Genomic DNA, 20,711 nt, shown 5'->3' with positions numbered 1-20,711 from the left:
GCATCCCGCTGCCGGGCTCGTTAGCGCGCGGGGCCGCGGATTGAAGCTATTCCAGGCGTGCCTGAGCCGTGTGGTTTCCGCCGCCGTTAACAAAGCCCTTTGATTGCAATCCTCACACTTTCATCCAAGCCATTAAGCCCTAATGTCTGATGTTTTTGTGCTTTTAGGCATTCGTATGTTAGATGGCGATGTAACAGATGTTGTTGAAGCGAAGTCGCTTGGCATCAGACCCGATTACATTGACATTTACAGCGCGAGCTGGGGGCCAGATGATGATGGGAAGACAGTTGATGGACCTGGTCTATTGGCCAAACAGGCTTTTGAGCATGGCATTAAAAAGGTGTGGATCCCGCAGCGCCCAGATGCGCTCGCCCTCCTCCTCCTGCCCTGTGGGGAACGTGTGCCGGGGCCGCGGCCGGCCCGGGGTCTGGTGCGGGGACGGGCGGCCCGGCCCCCCCGAGGCGATGCCAACACTAGGGCTGGGGCGGGGGGGGGAGGGGGGCGAATCATCTCTAATTTTTCCTAGTTTTCCCCGGCGTCCCTAAGAGCTCCGGTGGATTTTGCGGCTGAGGGCGGTGACGGCGGGAGGTGCCCAGCGATGGCGCGGCCCTGGTGGGACCCCTCGGCACGGCCGGCCCCGGCAGGAGCATCCGGCAGCGCTGGCCGCCGGGCAGAGCTCCGGCAGAGCAGGCAGGCCCCAGGTTGAGTTGTGAAGCTCTGCCGGGCTGAGAAACCCAAAGCGGTTCTTGGGGGGGGTGACTTTGCACCTCAAAATGTCCCCCCGGGTGCTGGCGCAGAGGGAGGTGGCCGCCCCTGGCATCTCCATCCCCCCTCCTTCACCCTCCCCAGGCCCCCGGTATCCTCTCCTGGGGGTCTCCATCACATTAAGCATTTCCCTGGTTTTCCACCCGGAACGAGCGGCTGTGTCATGGCCGGCGGGGGGATGCGGGTTCCGCCACAGGATCCGGCCATGGGGGCACAGAAAAAATTCAGATTATTCTCTCTGAAGTCCTCCAGTGAGAGGGTTCAGCTGGCGTCACACATGATTGACAGCTGTCAATTCCCAGTGGAGATGCCCTGGCCTTCCTGCGCCCCTTCTCTTTTTGGGTGCTTTTAAAAAATGCCCAATATTGGCTAAAAGCATCGGGAAAAAGACTTTTCTTGGCAGCTTGGCAGGCGCCGCGGGTAAGTGTCGCGGTGGCTCGGGGCTCTGCAGCGGGTGTCCTCCAGATTCTTTGGCAAATTTGGGGTTGGGGTTTTTCCGCCAGCAGCCCCAGGCTGGGCTTTGAAACTCACCCCGCTTTGCTCCCTGCCTCCACTCCTGCTTCTGCTGCCTCTTCTCGCAGCGCACCGGGATGTGGGGCAGCTGCGGGCCGGGGCGATGCAGCCTGCCTGTTATCTAAAAATAGGGTGGAGTGTTTTTCCCACTATTTACTTGATTTCCTGCCGGGGCGGTGAGCCTGCCGAGGAATCCATTGAAGTGCTGGGGAGTTCATGTCGTGTAAATACGGGGGAACAAGCTGCTTTTTAGACCTTATTTTTCCATGCGGAAGCAAATGGGCGGCAGCAGGGTACTTGACCAGCACAGCCCCTCTGTTTCGGGATGCCGCTTCTGTCTCCCAGGGGACATCAGACCCTCCGCTGCCACCCGTGTTTGCGGCACCCACTATCCCGCATGCACAACTCTTAATTGCCGACTTCTTCTTAAATAACGAGGAAAGCTGCAAGCAGATAGTTGGCCGCCACCTTTAGCCCAAGCAAACAGCTGTAACCGAGTTATAAATCCTTAAAATTGACTTTTTAATGGAAACATTAAAATAAACTTTATCTATTAGCGATAGGACTGCACTGGGCTAATTTATCATCTTGTTTCTTGCACCTCCAGCCACACCTTATTAGTTTCCGAGCTAATGAGGGGATATTTATCCTAGGCTCTCATGGAGTGCTGCTGGGCAAACACCCAAGCCCCGGCAGCGCTGTGGCGAGATGCTGTGCATCTCGTATCTGACCGATGTGCTGCTGGGGTGAGCCAGATCATCCCCAGCCTTGGCCAGGGAGGGTTTCCCTGGTTTAAATGATGCCCGGATCCAGGTTTTGTAGTGGCCAGGAGCCCCTTGCCAGCATGGCGTTGGCTTAGGAGGATGGCAAATAAAGAAGTTGGGTGTTTGGGGTCTGCTCGCGGAAACCTTGGTAGTTGCTTGTTTGAGAGCAAAGCAAAAGCATGGGTTTTTTTCCAGTCCCAGGGAGTTGCAGTACACGGTGAGCTCTTGTTCCACTGGGAAACGCTGTCAGGTGTTAGATGTGCATTGCTGTAGTGTCACTTATGTGCCTGTTTGTGTCCTCGTGCAACCGTGCTGGTTCCGAACCCACTTTCCTCCAGCGCAGCCCTGCCCAGGCATCCCGGCGCTGTGGATTTGGATCAGGACCAAGCAGCCTTTCTTGGCACCCACGGCTGCGATGCCCGGGGTGCAGGATGCAAGGGAGGTCTGGACTCCCTGTCTACATATTCCAATCGAAATCATTGCTATGTCTCAACACGCCTTCGGCAATCGGTGCGTGGTTTTATTCCTCCAAATAGCGATTTAGGAAAGCCTGGGTTGCAGGCAGCAGGGCTGGTCCTTGGAGATGGGTGGATTTTAGTGTTGGAGAGCTGGACGGTCGCTGCCTGCGCTGAGCACGTGGGCTGGGATGCTGCCGCCTCTGAGATCCAGGAAACCCTGGAAAGAGGACTGGAGATGCCAGCAGCAGACTTGGTGGGCTGGCGAGCTGGGTAGAGCTCCCCGTGATGCGGGGCAGGGCAATAATTCCCTTTGCAATTGCACTTTTTCTTGCAGAGCTCCAGACAGCTCTATTAAATCTTTGCTAGGGAAATACCCACCCAGTTTGGCTGGGAGGCAGCCCAGATAATGAAAACTTTCATAAAGTAAGGAAAGAGCCTGACTTAGCCTGTGTATCCAGAGGCAGGGTCAGCTCAGAGAGCCTCTGCCCCAGGAGGAGGGCGAGACAGGTAATAAACCATCCCTCTCCCCCTGGCGCTTAAAACCCACAATAAATCGCAGTGAATTCCTCCGGAGCAAAGCTGCTTTTTTATTATTATTATTTTTTGTGGAGGAAGCCGCCGCAGAGCAGTGGGAGGGAGGTAAACACCAGATCTGCCCAGGCTAGTGCCGAAATCTCTCCGTGGCAGGAGTAGCTGCGGGGAGGATGGGGCTGCTCCACCATCGTGTGCTTCCATCGCCTGCCAAGCCCGGCAGCGTGCCGCCCTCCTCGGAGAGCCCTGCCTCATGGGGCAGGGAAGCGAACCAGCCACTTCATTTCCTGCCCTGAACCCCCTTGGGTCACCAAAAATCCTCTGTTGGGACCGCGGCACCCTGTTTGTGAACCCCCATGGGGCTGGGTTATTCCTGGGGGTGCAGGCACCCCGGTGCCCTGGCAGTGGTTTGGATGGAGGATGGAGCGGTTCGCCCCCACGCCATCAGCTTCGTTAGGGGCCCCTCGTTGGCAGCACGGCCGCCGCTGCTGGGCGGGATTTTCCCCCGGCTCTGGGGAGGTCCGTGTGGCTGGTGCACTCCTCCCCCCCCCCCAATTCCCGGTGGGCTCCCGCAGCTGTACCTGGTGGGGATGGCTCCATCAGATGTTCCTGCCAAACAATGGAGGGGGGAGAAAAGGCTGGGATTAAAAAATAGAAAACAAACAAAAGGAAACTAGCAGATAGGCTGGGGGAAGGTTTCTGATGGTTTGGGGGGGTTCATGAGGGGCTTTGCAGGCTCAGGGAGAGGGAGACATGGGTTTCAGGGGGCTGCCTGTCAGTTCCTCCCACGGGGCCATCCCTGCACCCCAGAAAGTGCCATGCTGGTGTTACTGCCTCGCTCTGAGCACCCCAGATGTTTTCCCCCAGGAGAGCCCACAGAAGATGCCAAAATCCCTCTCGCCGGAGGCTCTCCCATCCTCGTGGGGAGTCGCTGCCTGTAAAACTGGGGCTGGCTGAGCCAAGGGGAACGTTTGTGGGGGCTGAGCGCTGGACAGGATGGGACCCATCCTTCCACCCTCACCAAACCCTACATCCAGTCCCAAAAATCAGGCTTACCAACAGCATCCCAATGCCAGGGAGGGCTGCCCCCTCCTCCCTGTGCCGAGATAGTCTCTCACCCTGGACAAACAAATGCCTCCTCTCACCCCCTGTCCCCTCTCTCCCCACAGGGCCGCAGGGGCCTGGGGTCCATTTTCGTCTGGGCATCGGGGAACGGTGGCAGAGAAGGTGACTACTGCTCCTGCGACGGCTACACCAACAGCATCTACACCATCTCCATCAGCAGCACCACTGAGAATGGCTACAAGCCCTGGTATCTGGAGGAGTGTGCCTCCACCCTCGCCACCACCTACAGCAGCGGGGCTTTTTATGAGCGGAAAATAGTAAGTTTTACCCTGATGCCAAGTGGGGCAGCATCCCCTGGATGCTTTCTGCATGGCTGGGCTGGATGATGGCTCAGTTGTAAGAGCCGGGCTTTGCCCTTAGCCCTGCGGTGGGTTTTGCTTGTGCTTTTTTATGGTGGGGCCAAAATTGCTCTGGTCCTTGGGAAGAGCTCAGGGATGTGGCGTTTTCCCCGGTAAATAGGTGAAAGGGCTGGAGGTTTGCATAAATACCCATGCAAATATTTACTTGTCCCCCAAAGGTCCTGTTTGCTGTCCTGTGCTTATAAAAAGGGAATTTTGAGCATTTTTAGTGTGAGACGGAAAGAAAAGAGGGAGGATGGAGGTGTTTGACAGGGATATGGCAACCCCAAACAGGGAGCAGAGACTGTTCACACCCCAGGAATTGCCTGAAAGTGTGTGCACGTGTGGATCAGCCTGGTTTTCCCTGCCACCCAGGCTGTATTTGCCCTGTCCCAACAGCTGCTGTGGTCTCGTCACAGCAAGGCCTTTTGTTAATCATATCCCTGTGCATCATCCAAACCTCGGGCAGTAAAACATCCCCCACCGGCATGGCACCTTACCCGAGCTGGGAGGGAGTTTTCCACCCAAATTAGTTTTTTGACAAAAATGGTTTTTTACAAGTCGATTATTTTTTTAATTCAAGAGTGATTTGTTTGGCCCCTAAAAGATTGATTTCCAGAATCCAAGTGCCTCTTTGGGGCCATTTTCATGGCACTAAGGAGCGTTTGCATGGCTGAGGCCAGCACCAGCCCGGGGCATCACTGGGCAAAAAAGCAGCTTCCAGGGGCACCTCGGGGAGAAATGGGGTGGCATGTCCTGTCCCCCCCACCTCCAAAAATTACCAGATTAACTCAAAACCCAGAAGCCTTTTAAAAATGTAACTGACAAAGCATCTCTTTGCCCAGCTCCTCTCTCCAAGCTTGTGGTACCCAAGCATCATGCTCTCCCCTGAAACAAAAAAGCTGGAAATGGCTTTTTTTTTTTTTTTTTTTTTTTTTTTCCCCCATGCAAATGGAAATTCTTGCCTGACACCAGGAACTGGAGCTTTTAAGGAAAGTGTTTAACATGGCACAGCTCAATAGGCACCGATGGGTGCATACCCATGCCAACCCTGCCCTGCTCACACCACTCCATCCATGGCTTTTCCTCCAGCTGACCCACAGCAAAATTGCCTTTTTTTCCCCACTTTAAATAGTTTTTGCACCTTTGAACAAAGGAAAATGTAAGCAGGGGTGTTTTCTTCTGCACCGAATGTATCTGCAGCCCATTTTGGGGGGGCTCAGAGCACCCCGATGGCATGGGAGCCATGGCAGGACTTGGCTACCTGCAGGCTCTGCTCCCCGCTGGCAGCATCCCAAGCAAACCTGGAGTGCTCGATGGGGTAGCACCCGCGCCGGCAGCATCTCCGGCAGTGCAGGGGCTGCAGCTCCTCTCTCTGCAGGTCACCACGGACCTCCGGCACCGTTGCACGGACGGCCACACCGGCACCTCTGTGTCTGCCCCCATGGTCGCAGGCATCATCGCCTTGGCTTTGGAGGCAAAGTAAGTGTAACCTTGTCGCTGGCTTGAGGGGGAAATGCTTCCACATTTAGTACCTGGCAAGCAAAAGAAGAAAGGTGTTTTCTTTTAACTCTGGAGCAACTCAAAATGGGGCAAACTTATTCTAAATTGCTCCTTTTTGGCAAGGTTTGATACAGCATTGTTGTTTTGCATCTAATCTTCCTGCAGGTGTTTTATTGAGCTAATTCTTCACTTGTTGCCATCTCTTGAAAAGTTGGGGTTGGTGAGATAAGTCAGGCTTTTCATTTGGTGCATTGAAGCCACTGACAGCTGGCTCCAACAGGAGTTTTATAAATACTTCCTGGAAAAAAAATGTCAGAAAACATCACAGAAAATGGAAAATGTCTGTAGAAGTGATGGTTTTCAGCAAGTGTTTCCTTTCTGGGGGAAACGGACTACTTTTGCATAATGTCAAAAACCCACGTGGTGTGACCAGCAGTGACATGCTCCCTGGTTCAAATGAGCCACTCTTTGCCTCTTGTCCCCATCCTGGTCCCATCCTGGTCCCATCATGGTCCCATCATGGTCCCCCAGGCCAGGAGCAGCCTCCGTGGTGGACCAGGCTCACCCCTTGGGCATCCCCATGATGCTCCATGGAGCATCTTCTCTTGAGCTTATCACTATTATTATTATTGGTTTTATGGGTTGGAAATAAAAATAAGGCTGGGAATAAGCTGCAGGGCAGTGCTACGTTCACATCCAGGGATGGCGATCATGGCATGTCAGCTCCAGTCCCTCTCCTCTGGTTTAATCCCAGTGCCCAGGTCGGGTGAGCATGTTTCCGGAGATGCTGTTTTCATTACAAATATATTAAGAGCTTTAGATGTAATTTTTGAATTGTTTAGCTGAGGCATAAAACGCAACATTAAGTACCAGAGCTTGGTGCTCAGACACTCCATTATGATGAGAAGGAATAAATTGAATTTCTTTTCTTAAATGTTGCTCGAGAGCAATATAAATCCTAGCTCGAGATGCTGAAGAACTGACTGTAAGAAAAGCGTGGAAAATTCTTCAGCAATATCCCTGGGCTGGGGTCTTGGGGGAGGCTCAAAAGCACACAGCGCTCAGCGTGCAGCACCCTGAACACACAAATCTCATGCAAACCCAGCCTAGGGGGTGGTTTGGAAACACTTTGGGTTTCATTTTTCTGTTAAATGAGCAACCCAGGTTTTCTTCCAGCAATTTTTGCTGCTATTCCTATAGAGGGAAGGTTTGCTCAGCATCATGTATCAGCAAGCTGCTGAGCCCGGTACCCTGCCTCAGGATCTGCTTCATTCCCAGTCTCCTACAAGAAAATGGGGAAAACCTTCCTGATTTGTTCCAGTTTTACCCTGGAGCATGAGAGCTAAATACCCTTGACCAGGAATAAATCCTGCAATGCCCGTGGGCACATGGCATCCCTCCCTGGGACACTCCCCTCTGCTGGGGTGCCCCAAATGATGGCCAACCTCCAGGCAGGGCATCAGCATTTAAATCATTGATTCATGCTCTTTTGGAGAAAGAAAGAGGTTTCGCAGGGGGGGTTAACCTAATGGGGGTCCCTGCTGCTGCTGAGAAGACTGGGAGCAGCAGAGCCATCCCATGAGCCATGTGTTGTTGCAGCCCCCTGCTCACCTGGAGGGACGTCCAGCATCTGCTGGTCAAAACCTCACGGCCGGTGCACCTGCGAGCGGCCGACTGGAAGACCAATGGCGCGGGGCATAAAGGTGAGTGGCCGCGGGGCTGGAGGCAGCGTGGTGAAAATGGCCATGAAAGGGAAAGTAAAGGTCCCCAGAGCTTCGCTCATGGGAGCGTTCACCCTGGATGTCCACTCCCAGCTGGCTTGGGTGCTCCTACCATCAGGCGGTTGAGTGGAGAGAGGAGAGGGCAGTAATTCGTGGGGCGAGATGCTTGGAAGCATTTCTTGGTGGAGGCTTGGAAGCCTTGCTTGGTGGAGGCTTGGAAGCTTTGCTTGGTGGAAGCTTGGAAGCCTTGCTTGGTGGAGGTTTGGAAGCCTTGCTTGGTGGAGGCTCTCCTGAGCTGCAGTGTTGACTGCTGCTTTCGGTGGGCTGCTCCTGGCAATGGTTTTTCCATGGTGACGATGTGGATTTGGGGTGTAACTCGGGCAGGATGATGAGCTCCATGTGTTGGAGCGCCTTGTATCCAACAGGATCAACTCTGTGCCTTCCTCGACGAGTGGAAGATGCTCCACCAAGCTCTGAGGAGTTGCTGCTGGCCCCTGCTTGGAAGGCAGTGGGTTTCTGAGTCTTCTCTCTTTCCAGTTAGCCATCTATATGGCTTTGGTCTGGTGGATGCAGACGCTGTTGTGGTGGAAGCCAAGAAGTGGAAGGCAGTCCCTCCCCAGCACATCTGCGTGGGAAGCCTGGACAGGGTGCCCAAGTGAGTGTTGTGAGGTGGAGGGGCTCTCCTGGGGCACATGGCCACTTGGAAGGAGCTTTGCTGGAGCTGGTTCTTGTGATGCAAAGGCTCAGCTGCTGTCCCAGCATTTGGAAAGAGAAATTAGGAGTCGGGGTGGCCAGGGCAAGCCCATGTGCAGGCGAGGTGTTGTTCATGGATTTTACAGTCAGAGCAACCTTCACTGTCGCCCCAAGGTCTGCTTATTGACCCAGAAGTGCCCACCTAGGGTCTCTGCCTACGGCTCAGCTTGGGGCAGGTCCCGTGGGGGCTCTCCGGGACCAGCTTTGATGGTGGGTGATTTATTTTTGCCCTTTCCATGCTTTTGCTTCCCAGGCGGGTGATCAGCAGGGAATTTTTGAGGGCTGACAGCGAGAGACCAAAACCAACTTGCCCGCTGGGTCCTACATGAGTGGTGATGTGTTGGGCTCTCTTCCCTCTTCCACCGAACACCTTGTCTTGATGGAAGACACCAAAAACTGGTGCTTTGTTGCAAGGGTTCCCAAATATCCAGTGCCTGGGGTCGCTTTGAATTTGGCTTCAGCTTCAAACCAGCTTAGGTTCACATCTCATCCCTGGTAGGTCTGTCCCTGCTATGTTAAAGGGTGGGATCAGGGATCTGACCAAATGGACCCTCCTGGTTTACCACTGCCTGGCTGTAGAGCAAGCTGAGTTGTTCATCAGAAAAGCAGTTCCTTCGGAAAGACTTGCGTATGCAAAGCAGGAATGAATTTGGAGCCAAGTGTGTTCATGAAACTATTTATCTGATAGAGACACTAATTACAACCCAAAGAGGAACGTTGCGCTGATAATTATAATAAAGCAGCGCCCTTGCAGCCCATAAGGCATAGATCTTAGAGGCAGTTCAAACCCATCTCATTACCATCAAGCAATTCAGCAAATTCCCATGCTAGGACACTGTGTTGCAATGGAGGATGAGATAATTTTTGCCATGAAACAGTAGGAGACTGGATTCAAATACAACTGGGTGTCCATGCTGCTGGGAACCGGGGAGCACTGTTGTCCCCAGCATGATGCTTTGCCCATCCCTGGCAGGTACATCCGTGCGGACCATGTGCTGCGCACCAGCACCCTCAGCAGCGCCTGCGCTGAGCACCGCGACCAGCACGTGCTCTACTTGGAACACGTTGTAGTGCGGCTTAGCATCTCGCACCCGCGCCGAGGTGACCTCCAGATCAGCCTCGTCTCTCCAGCGGGGACCAGGTCACAGCTCCTTGCCAGGAGGTAAGAGCAGCTGGAGCCAGCATGTGCCTAGGCTGGGCAGCATCCTTGTTTAGGGGGTTGCTGCAAGTTTGCTCGGGTTTTTTGGGAAGGTGGGGGGCATGCTCAGGTCTCAGCTGCAGGAGGGTTCCACGCAAGGGTGGGTACATGCAAGGATCCCTAAAGTCCTTAATTACCTATCTACCTTTTCTGATTAAATAAGACATTCAAAGTCACACTTCTTGATACACGGCATTACTGTTGCAGGGTGTTTGACCACTCCAACGAGGGGTTCAAGGGCTGGGAGTTCATGACCGTCCACTGCTGGGGGGAGCGGGCAGCAGGGGAGTGGACCCTGGAGATCCATGACACACCATCCCAAGTGCGCAACCCTGCAGTGCAAGGTAAGGGTCCCCCAGCACCCATGTCCCCAGTGCCTGCTGGTCCCCCTCGCCCCCAAAGCTCTTTGCAGGCTGCTTCACTTGGCCATAACTTTAGCTGTGAGTTTTACGGTCTTCAGCAAAATTGTATTGCCCAAATTTTTCAAAAATGGGAATAAAACTCAGCCCTGAGTGCAGTAGGCTGCCGGTCTGGCTGAGCCAGGAGCGGGTTTTCTCCCACCAGCAAACTCGTTGCAACCGAGAGCCAGGTTTCCAAAATTAAACCATAATGAGTCAAAACGAGGAAACCCAAGAGCTGTAATTGTTGTTTGTTTATTTTGCTTCGCTGCTGGGACATCTGGCGCGTGGGTTGGTTGTGCAACAGCACACGGGGACGATGCCCCTCCGGCTGCAGACGGACGGACATCCTCCCTGGGCTGCCACTGCACTGGCGGGGGGTGGCTGGGCTCAGCCTGGCCCCCTGCATGTCCCCAGCCCCACCGTATGCCCCCCTCCCCGGCTTGGCCGCCTGCTGCCTGACCCCTTCCCGGCAAAGGAGCCGGGCTGGCGGGATCCAGCCCCGCCAGGAAGGGGCAGCCGCCTTGCCGGCTGGTGGCAGTGGGGCATGAAGCACCCTGCCTGGGGCTAGCGTGCGTTGCGGGGGTGTTAAAATCCACACGCTCACTGATAGAAAGCCAGGAGTATATTAAAAACCTCTCCCACACAACTTTCTGGCGGGAGGCGCACGTGGGGGTTCATTGTGCAGAAAGTGTTTCTGTTTGCTGCCATCACCCAAAATCTTTTGAACTTGGGGAGCAGCAGCGAAGCGCCCACGGAGCTGCTTTTCCCCCTGTATTTACGGTTTGCGGTGGGTGTTCCTGAACCCCCCACAGGTGTCAGGGCTTTACCTGGCTTTGCAAAATGAAATGAAAATGAGTGCATTAAGTCACCCACCGCAAAGGGTCTGCACCATGTTTGAAGCAGAGAGGGCAAAGTGGGAGGAAAAAGAGGGACGATGTTCCCAGCCCACGGCAGAAACAGGTATTAAATGTTAATTTAAGACCATTAAATTAAACCAATTAAATTGGTTAATTTAATACCAATTACATACTATGCGTGTCCTGTCGCTGGCACTGCTGCATCCCCAGCATCCGTGCTATGCAACCCAGGATTTCCTCACGCAGGACATTTTAGATTTACAGCAAATTTAATTCTTTTGGTGGAGGCACATGGCTGAGCTCTTCCCTGGTGGATGCTGCCCAAGCTTGCCCCTTCACAGGCTCCACACCAGCGCTGCTCGCTTGCAGCAGGTGGGTCCTCTTAGCCCTTTCAGAGAGCCAAGAGATTTGGGTGTTGGAAATTTTAAGCCCTTCCTGGAAATGCAGAGATTAGTAGTTAAAGCTGAGCATGCCACGGGTGTGAAGTGACTTGTGTTGATGGGGAATTGAAAGAAAAACAGTGCTGGAAAGAAGCAGCAGTGTTTTTTGGACCCCCTCCCCAAAGCAGTGTGGGTTGGGGAGGACCCAAGCACGGGTGTAAGGCCATGGGGGGTCCCCAGCCCCCCGGTGCAGCACAGGCTCCAGTGGCCCCCGCAGTGTTTCAGGGGACACCAAGCTCAGACCTCTGACATGTAGGATAGGGGGGTGGCTGGAACAACAGAAGCAAGAAATAATCCAGCATGTGCTGGGCAGCTTTTATCAGACAGAAATAATCCTCCATTATGGAGCTTTTAAAGTTAATGGTTCTCTCCGCACGTTGAGCATGAAGGCTATGGTGATGCCGTGGTTCGTCAGACGAGTTATAGAATAAAAAAAACCCTTGTAGGTGCCTTAAATGGCTGCATTCATGCGGGCTGGGAGCTCAGAGGCTCACGAACATTTCTGGGTGTTTGTTGTTTGCTTCTGCATTGCCGAGCCAGTGATGAAGCCCTGATGGTCCGGTCCATCATCCTCCTGCTTCCCCCAAAGCCAGGTCCCCTGGGGAGGAGCAGCATGGGGAGCGGGATCCTGACATTGTGCCTGCCCCACAGGGAAGCTGAAGGAATGGAGCCTCCTCTTCTATGGGACGGCCGAGCACCCCTACACCACGCTGGGCAGCCCCCAGTCCCGCGGGAGGATGCTGGAGGTGTCGGCATCAGAGATGGAGCCATCGAGAGCTGCCTTCCTGCAGAGCCACGTGGAGGTGGCAGAGGAGGAGGAGGAGTACACAGGTAAGCGTCAGCCAGGCTGCCGTGTTGTCCCCCTCGAAGTATCTGGGAAAACGCAAACCCAGATAAACTGGGGGAACCACAAGGCCTGATCCTGCCCGGGGCCAAGGCGGGCTGGGAGGAGCAGTGCCTGTGGCCGGCACGGGGCAGTAGGATGGTGAAATTAGAAGGTAGCAAAACGCCCCATCCCAACACTCCCACCACAAATTGGTGGTGCAGCCGTCTGAGGAGTAAAAAAAGCTCCTCTGCCCATCTTCCGCCCCAGTGCGGGCACGGGCTGGCGTCCCTGACGGTCCCCGAGGAGTGGGTCTGGCTCCTCTTTCAAAGCCGCTCCTGCACCAGGGTGTTCAGCCGGAGGATGGCCAGGTAAGATTCGCACTGGGGAGGATGAGCTGGAGGAGACCCAAGAACCCAGAGCCATGCCGCTCCATAGGATAGATAAGATATATAAGATCTATAAGATAATAGATATAGGATAAGATAGGCGGAGGGTCGCCAGCCCCTTCCCCGCATCCATTGGTCCAGGGAGGGTGCGCTCAGAGCACCCTGGCAGCGGGGTCTGGGGGATGCTCAGCCTCTCCCCTCGCTGAGCTGGTCTCTCCCTTCCCAGGTCTGTGCCACCCTGAGTGCGGCGACCAGGGCTGCGATGGCCCTAACGCTGACCAGTGCTTGAACTGCATCCACTACAGCCTGGGCAGCATGAAAACCGGCAGGTGAGGGGTGGTGGGGTGTCCCCGCAGGGTCCCCGGGCGGTGGCAGCACTTTTCCCCAAGGCTCGCACTGCAGCATGGGTGATAGATGTTTGCACAGAGAAAGAAGCGTATGAAAGATAAAATGGAGGGAGGAGGAGGTGTGGGGATCCCTCCCCTGGACTAGGGTATGGTGAGGTGGGGGACACGGACTGGAGAGCCCTGATGGACCTTGGCCATATAATCATGCTGGGGAAGAAGCATTGGTTTCACTGGCTGGGGTCACCCATGCCCAAGGGACAGCTAGCTGAGGTGCCAAATCACTTCTGGAGTTGGGGTTTCCACTCCTCAATCTCTTGGGCTGGCACAGGGAAAGTTTACCCATAGTCAGGGTTGCTGGCCAAGAGAGTCCCTGGCTCTTTATTACAGAGCCACGACGTTCAAGACACCCTAAATCTTAAGAATAAGAAGTAAATGCCACCAAGGCTAGGGGACAACCCGAATGCTGCAGGCAAGGGGACAGCAGCGGGTGCCTGACTGCTGGGAGGTGGCTGGCTGTTGGCACCAAAGCCTGGGTGCTCTCGGTTCCTTCCTCAGGATGTGCGTGAGCTCATGCCCTGCGGGGTTTTTCGGCGACAAAGGTGCCCGGAGGTGCCGCCGGTGCTACAAGGGCTGCGAGCGTTGCGTCGGGAGGGGACCTACCCAGTGCACAGCATGCAAGCGGAGCCTCTACCATCACCAGGAGATGAGCACCTGTGTGGTGCTGTGTCCACCTGGGTTTTACGCCGAGGAACGTAAGGATGCTTATCACTTGCAAGCGGTAGCATGAGGATATGCAGAGGTTGCTTCTATTTTAAGTGCTATGGGTGGAGAAAACACCTTGATTTTTGAGTATTGGCTTTGAATTTCCCCCCTCAACCTGCTTTGCACAGTGAAGGGAGGAGGAAAACCTCTCGGTGTTCAGAGGGTGGTGCAAAGCTGAGGCGCTCAACTCAGCTCTTAATTAGAAGTCTGTAATTAATGATCCTAGCTGCCTGCAAAGCATATTTCTTCTTAGCAAGCAATGACAGATAAGGTCATCTGCAATAGCAGGGACTCATAGGGGTGGAGGACGTGCTTCTCTGCCCCGGGGAGCTGGCGCTGGGGTGCAGCGGGGCTTTGCAGCTCTGACTGCCGCTTGCAAATCACTGTCCAGATTTTATTCTCCCTGCCTCACTTTGTTTTTTGAAAGGTCAGAAACGCTGTCTGAAATGTCATCAAAGCTGTAAAAAATGTGTCGGTGAAGCAGACAAATGTACTGCATGCAAAGATGGATTCAGGTAAAACACCAGCATGGGAGGAGTTTATACCTGCAGCATTGGTACCTATGGTTTAAATTTGGGAAAACCAATGGGAAATTAGAAAGTCAATTAGTTAAAGACCTGAGATCCTGCTTCCATGGTATGACAGCTGTGGCGCAGAGTGCCGGAGGTCTGGGAATTTAAAGGTGGTGATTCGTGTCCCTTTCTTAGCTGAAAAGCACGACTGAAATTTAATTTGCTTTTCTCCAGCTCTTGCCAGGGTAAGTACTGTGCTGTGGGCTCAGCAGTGCTCATCCAAATTTGGTGGCCTGCGACCAGAGCAGCTCCCGGCATCACAGCATCTCAAATGTGGGGAAAAAAGCAATGAAAACGTTTACACTGCACATTGCAAAGCGCACATTTCCTCCCAAGTCTCAGGTGGCTCTGTCAGAGACGTCCCAGCCAAACTGGGTGCTTGGTTTTGCTCACCCGGCAGAGCCAGTACCGGGCTAGGCTGCTCCAGGCAGGCTGAAAATGCTCCCTGCAAGTGCAGAAACTTTTCCTTCAGCTTCATCCACACAGGAAAATTTTATCCGATGTACCTGTTGAGTGGGTCTAGTATAGGATAGTGGTTTTCCAGCAATGTGGGTGCAGGCAGAGCAGCCCTGACCCCGTGAGGAGCACCAGGTGCCCTTGCTGCTGGCCCTGTGGCTCCTGTGGGATGCAGAGCCTGGCTGTGCCAACGAGCAGCGTCAGCACAGGGGAGAAGCTCTTTTCTATCCCAAAGTGCCTGTGGAAGTATGATCCTGTAGCAGTTTGTATCATTCAGGGGCTGTAAGTGAGCCAGAGCCACGGTGTAGCAGCGGGGCTCTCTCTCAGACAAAGAAATTGCTGCTGCCAAAAGATTATCTACTCCCTCAGAAAAGCAAAAGTGGAGGCACTTGTCAGACATAATCTGCACAGCACTTGCTTTTTATTGTCCAATATCCTTTTAAGCCGGGACTTCAAATTGTCCCTGTGAAGCAGCACCGGCCCAGCCACAGCACTGAACCAATTTCCTTTTATTCTGGGGAGACTCCTGGTGCAAAAGGTCTTTGGCAGAGCCTGGCTGGCTGCCCATGGGAAAAAATAATTTATTTCCTCCTGGACACTTAATTAAGGAACCTGCAGCCGTCCCATCCCTTTGGTCCAGGCAGGACTTAATTTCTTCTGAAGCACTGGCTGGCTTTCTGACACCTCCTGCGCTGCAGGCTGTAGAGCACTGGGGGATGTCGAGATGGGGACAGGCTGTGTCGAGTTCCCAGAGCCGGTAGTTTTAGGTGCAAATGTCCTCTCTGCTTTCCCGGCAGCCTGGCAGGAGAGAGCTGTGTGCCGGAGTGCCAGCCCGCCATGTACCTCAGCCGGGAGCCCCGGCAGTGTGAGACGTGCCCCACCGGCACAGGTACGTCCTTCACCCCACAGCATCCCCATGCAAAACCCCAAAACCCTCATGCATCAAGAGCCGATGCCCACCGTACCCATCCCGAGCCAAGGCAAGGTGCCAGAGGGGAAGCAATCCCAGCTCTCCAGCACATCCTGCGAGGTGTCGGGAATATATTCATATTAGAAAGGTTTTTAGGGAGTTTTTACATTTTTATTAGAGCCATTCTTTATTTCCCAATCCCTCTGAAGCCAGGTGTTTTAGCTTAATAAGGTTGCAGGGGAGGCCGTAAAACCCTCTTGGAGTGATGGAAGATGGCTTTGCAGTGTATAAAAATGTCAGGCAGCCAAGGCGCGTTATCCCAGCTGCCCTGCGGGGCCAGGCTGGCCGCTGCTGGCTTCCCCCCACCGCCCGAAGTCACTTGGCGTTCCCTTCAAATCCTGCCTTTTTCACTTCTTGAAAGTCCAATTATTTTCCATTGTTAATGTTTGTGTCTGCCCTCGAAATCGTCATAGATCTGATGATAATATGATCTCTAGACAATTCATGTTCAGTGGCGTGAATCTCATCTATCATACATGGGCAATTTCCTAAGACTAAATCCAAAATATTTATTGATCTTGTTGGCAAGCGTGGAAGGGAATGGGCTCTTAATCCCTTAAGAAAATTACTTCCCTTCTAATTCTTATTCCAGTCAGTGTAAATGTACTTCACCACAATTATTTTTCAAGCCTTTTCTTGTCTCCTTTTCCTGCATAACCATTTCTCAAGCCTGGTGCGTGGAAGGCCTCTAATAATACTACCTCCATCACTGAGGTTTGCTGTCCAGCTGCAATGCGCCGGCGTCAGAGTGGGGCCCTCTGCCTTCCCAGCTCCTCTCCTGAGCCCTTCCCTCCTCCAGCTACTCCGCAGCCCAATTTAGCATCTCTTTTTCCACATTTTACTCTGCGTAGGATGGGAAAGCTAAACCTGTGCATGCTTGGGAGCAGTGGCTGGTGCCCCAGAGGGGATTTTGATGTGCTGTCCCCTGCCGAGCCCCTACGGCCAGCTCTTGGCTCTGCAGAGGGGCAGGACACTGGGTCGTGGCTGGGTTTTTTGGGATGGGAGCTGGGTTTTTTGGTGTAGGAGCCAAGCAACTGCACAGGACCCTGGTGGCACAACAAGCAGCTTGTTTACTCCTGGGCAGAGCCGAGCCGGTGCCCCCCATCTCATGCGGGGCTGCGGCCACACTGGTGCGACATGGCCCCTGTCTCCAAAACCACCCACGTCATCTACCCTCTCCCCTGTCCCCGCAGGGCCGGGCAAGGAGGACTGTGCACCCTGCGCCCCCGAGGCCTCTGCACCCCACTGGCGCTGTGTCCCCGCCTGCCGTGAGGGCTTCTACCCCGCCGACAGCCACGGGCTGCCCAACAAAGTCTGCAAGAGGTACGTTGCCTCCCCGATTGTGACCGGAGCAAAGCCGGGACCGATGGGGAGCACTGGCAGGGATGATAAAAAAAAAAAAAAATATGCTGAAAACAGCTCACAGCTGGAGCTGTTTACCAGGGAAATTAAAATAGGGATGAGGGAGCCAGGGCAGCCATGGGGCTGGACCTCACACACCCCTGCCCTATAGATTTAAGAGCAGCAAAGCTGCACGCTCCCCCGCCAGAGCCAGCCAGCCAAGATGTCTTAGGGCTACAGTGGAAGGGGCTCAGCCCCAGCCCCAGGCCCTTTGGAGGAGGTGTGGGAGGAACAGTAATGTTTAGGAAAATATTCTAGCTTTCAATCAAACCTGCTCTGTTCGCCCCTTGGCCATGTTGGAGGAGCGTTCGCCTGCTCCTTGGCCCAGCATGGGGGCTGCGTGCAGGAGATGGGGAGTTGCCGGGAGGCAGCAATTTGCTCCCACTCTCAGGCACTCTGCGCTTTAAGTGGGGAGTGGGAGTGGATTCAGCCTCGTTAAAGCGAACATGAAAGGGAAGGATTAAAGGTGACTTGGGAATGCACAACACAGTCCCTGCCTGCCCAAGGTTTCACTCACCTGCGTTGGCTCTCCAGCAGCGAGGAACAAGGGACCAGCATTCCTTCCCAGGGATTTTGGGTACGGTCTCCACAGGCCACTGTCCCCAGGCAGGACGCAGAGCTACTGGGCTCTTTTGCCTGAGCAAACAGATGGGAGCAGCACAGCATCCCCTCACAAACCTTTTTCTAACTGGGATTGCTGGGAGGACAGGTGCGTGTCCTGCTGAGCCTTCCCAGCAGGTGAGCGCTTTTGGGATGTCACTAGCTGTCACTGGGCATCGAGCTGGCACCACCGAGCCCATTTTCCCCAGGGCTTCCATAACTTTTAAAGCTTCAGATTCACCATTTTCCACATCCTCGAGTTCAGTCTGGATGTCACAGTGCCAGCAGATATGTTTTCTGGCTGACAGACCATTTTAGATGGCTGGGGTCAGGGTGTCGGTGCTGGTTCAGACCGCGGCAGGGTCTCTGTCCCCAGGTGCGATGACCACTGCTCAGCCTGTGAGGGCTCCAGTGGAAACTGCCTCAAGTGTAAAGAAGGTTTCAGCCTCCTCGGTGGCTCCTGTGTAACAAATGAAACCTGCACCAATGGTAAGTAGTTGTGGCAGAATTGCTGGCCTGTAGTTCTTCCCCAGTAGCAAAAATGAGGGTTTTTGGGGATTCCCTTCAGAGCAGAAAAGCCGAAAGCAGCTCCTGGGCTTGCTGAGGCATGGCTACAGTGAGCTGGGCTCCGGCTGTGGTGGGCAGGCAGGTTACCTGGCAGAGCTGCTGGATATCTGCCTGTTGCTCAAATGCATCCAAGCATTTGTATTTTGTTATAGTTTAGTCTTGGGGCTAATTCTCCCACTCACTGCAAAGCTGCTTTATTCCTACTTTAAAACCATGTGAAAGATGCCCTTAAAAAGCGACTCCTTTTCAATTCTCTCTCCTCCAACACTGGAACGAATTGCACCGCCTGTTACGTGCAATGTTTGTTTATTTAAAATGTTAATCTGCTCTCATTTTCTCTTGTTCCTCGCCTCGGCCTCCCAGCTGACAAGACTTTCTGTGAGATGGTGAAATCAAACAAGCTCTGTGAAAAGAAGCTGTTTGTACAGTTCTGCTGTCAGACGTGTCTTATGGCCGGGTAAAGTTCAGCAGCTGCATCCATCCAGGACTTCCACCAACTGCCAGCCCAGTTTTGCCAAATGTTTAGGACAAAAGTTTATTTTTTCAGCTTTGGGAGAGTTTACATGGTGCTGTCAAGCATTTGCTCGTAAGTTTGATAGCTTTAATATCACTGTCAGCAGGTTTCTATAGCAATATGTTAAGCAGAGATTGGATCGTACCCTGAATGATCAAGTCCTGAAAGGCAGCGGACAAGCGGTGATATTAATACTCTCAAACACTCCTCGTGAGCAGGGACCGATGCATGATCCATGTACACATGCTTGGTTCTTTGCAGAAATCCTACTGATCTGCCTGCTCTGAGCGGCTGGCGGGAGCCCTCGCTGCAAAGGATGCAGGACTTCACACATCTGCGAAGAAAGAGCTGTTTCTGGCTCAATTTTTGGTACCCTTTTCTGCTAGGTGACGGCTGATATAAACCTGCATTGCAAACGGCCGGCGCTGTGCTCTGTACATATGTAAACGATGAATTAGGTGGTTCCTGGAGCAGTGCCCTAAAGCCTGCTCTGGCACTCCTGTTCAGATTCGGTCGGTAGCTGTTTCACTCTGGCTGTGGCAATAACTGGAGATTTGAGGACCAAAGCGAGAGCTGATCCACGTGGCTCTGCAGGCATGTAAGCCCAGCGAGTCCAGCAGGGCTTTGCCCTGCAGGTAAATGCAGGCAGGCAAAACCTGTGTGTCTACAAGGGAGTCCTAGGGGCTCGGGTGTTTGTCCGCACGGACCAGCCTGTGGGGTCACAGCCTTACCATGAAATGTATTTCCCTCCTGGAACTGCTAGTATGTTGCTGATTAATTCAGTTCTGGAATGAGCTAGATCCTTCCTCTAAACGAGATGGTGTCCCAATTAATCTCTTCCAGCATTTTGCGTTATGATCCTTCCCCTGTTTCACTGGGTATACCCCTCTCTCTCACACAAAATCTTCCTGTTCACGGCAGTGATTTTTCTTGGGCATCTGTTTCCAAAAAAGACGTTCCAGGGATCCGGCCAGGAAACTCTTGATTCTACAAAACCCTTCCCCGAAACAAACCTTTTCATGCTCTCTCTTAATAGTAAGTCACGTGGTGTTTATATAATTGTGTTTAAAATATCCCTGGCTATGTTGTTTTACAGATTTTAAAAAAATAACTTATACAATCCTTGTTTTTTCTCTGTAGACTATTTTTTATATGGGAGTGGGGAATCTTTTTGTGTCTTACATCCTTCTCCTTTACTCCTCTCTGACCTTGCAGAGCTGCTCTTTGCACCAGACTTATGTAAACACTCTTTCCTACACTGCATGTTCTGATTTTCATTGTTAATAGTTTTAATGAGTTAAACCTTTTGCCAATGAAATTCACAGTACGAATTGTCACCAGTTCCTCACGGAGCTGGGATAATCCCTGCTTGGTTTCAGTTGCAACGACACGCGCCCTGCCTGGGCTTGCCCGCTAGAGCTTACCTCAGCCAGGTGAAGAGGGGAGAGCCACACTGTCACCGGTCCTCACCTGCCTGGACCAAACCCAAGGAAAGATGGAGCTTTGGTGAACTGACCTTTAAGTTAATAAACTATTGATCTCCCCAGACAAATGAATCTGTGCTTTTTCCAAATTCATGCAGCCACCATCCTGACCAGAGGCAGGGCAAGGCAGCGATGCACCACACATCATGATTTTGCTGGACAAAGCAGCTGTCCTGGCCAGAGCACCTGCGGGAGAAACGGCTCAGGAACATATGAACTGCATCTGCAAAAACCTCACTTTGTTCTCATAAAGGTCTTTTAGGTTCAGAGGAAACTCATATCCTGAATACCTGCCCCATGCCAGGCTGGGCTGGCATCTCTGGTGCACCCAGGGCCATCTGGCTGGGGTTTGGGGCTGCGCTTGGGCATGGCTGGGTGTATTCTCTGGTTGTGGGGGATCCCAGATGAGCTGGCAGGAGGGATTGCTCCCCTTTCCCACCCGTACAAGGAGCATCCTGC

General features: G+C 53.4%; 1 protein-coding gene across 4 annotated transcripts in view; it reads left to right on the top strand.

Annotated features, from left to right (window-relative positions):
* The window catches only part of PCSK6 (proprotein convertase subtilisin/kexin type 6), a 37,090-nt gene extending 16,774 nt beyond the window's left edge, over positions 1-20,316 (top strand). Inside the window, exons 7-21 of one of the 4 annotated variants that reach the window (XM_030015195.1) lie at positions 168-340; positions 4,201-4,413; positions 5,876-5,976; positions 7,597-7,700; positions 8,256-8,373; positions 9,445-9,633; positions 9,877-10,013; positions 12,019-12,198; positions 12,806-12,908; positions 13,482-13,678; positions 14,116-14,203; positions 15,514-15,605; positions 16,880-17,009; positions 18,064-18,176; positions 18,618-20,316. In XM_030015195.1, coding sequence (XP_029871055.1) covers positions 168-340; positions 4,201-4,413; positions 5,876-5,976; positions 7,597-7,700; positions 8,256-8,373; positions 9,445-9,633; positions 9,877-10,013; positions 12,019-12,198; positions 12,806-12,908; positions 13,482-13,678; positions 14,116-14,203; positions 15,514-15,605; positions 16,880-17,009; positions 18,064-18,176; positions 18,618-18,715 — 2,036 coding nt within the window. In that variant the 3' untranslated portion in view covers positions 18,716-20,316. Of the gene's footprint in view, positions 1-167; positions 341-4,200; positions 4,414-5,875; positions 5,977-7,596; positions 7,701-8,255; positions 8,374-8,724; positions 9,420-9,444; positions 9,634-9,876; positions 10,019-12,018; positions 12,199-12,805; positions 12,909-13,481; positions 13,679-14,115; positions 14,204-15,513; positions 15,606-16,879; positions 17,010-18,063; positions 18,177-18,617 lie in introns of those variants that run through there. The other 3 variants (XR_003923524.1, XM_030015197.2, XM_030015196.2) reach the window with 3 other exon arrangements.
* Positions 20,317-20,711: the final 395 nt, after the last annotated feature.

The sequence above is a fragment of the Aquila chrysaetos genome, chromosome 5 (genome assembly GCF_900496995.4).
Source record: "Aquila chrysaetos chrysaetos chromosome 5, bAquChr1.4, whole genome shotgun sequence".
NCBI classification, from domain to species: domain Eukaryota; kingdom Metazoa; phylum Chordata; class Aves; order Accipitriformes; family Accipitridae; genus Aquila; species Aquila chrysaetos.
This window is presented reverse-complemented; position numbering and strand designations above follow the sequence as displayed.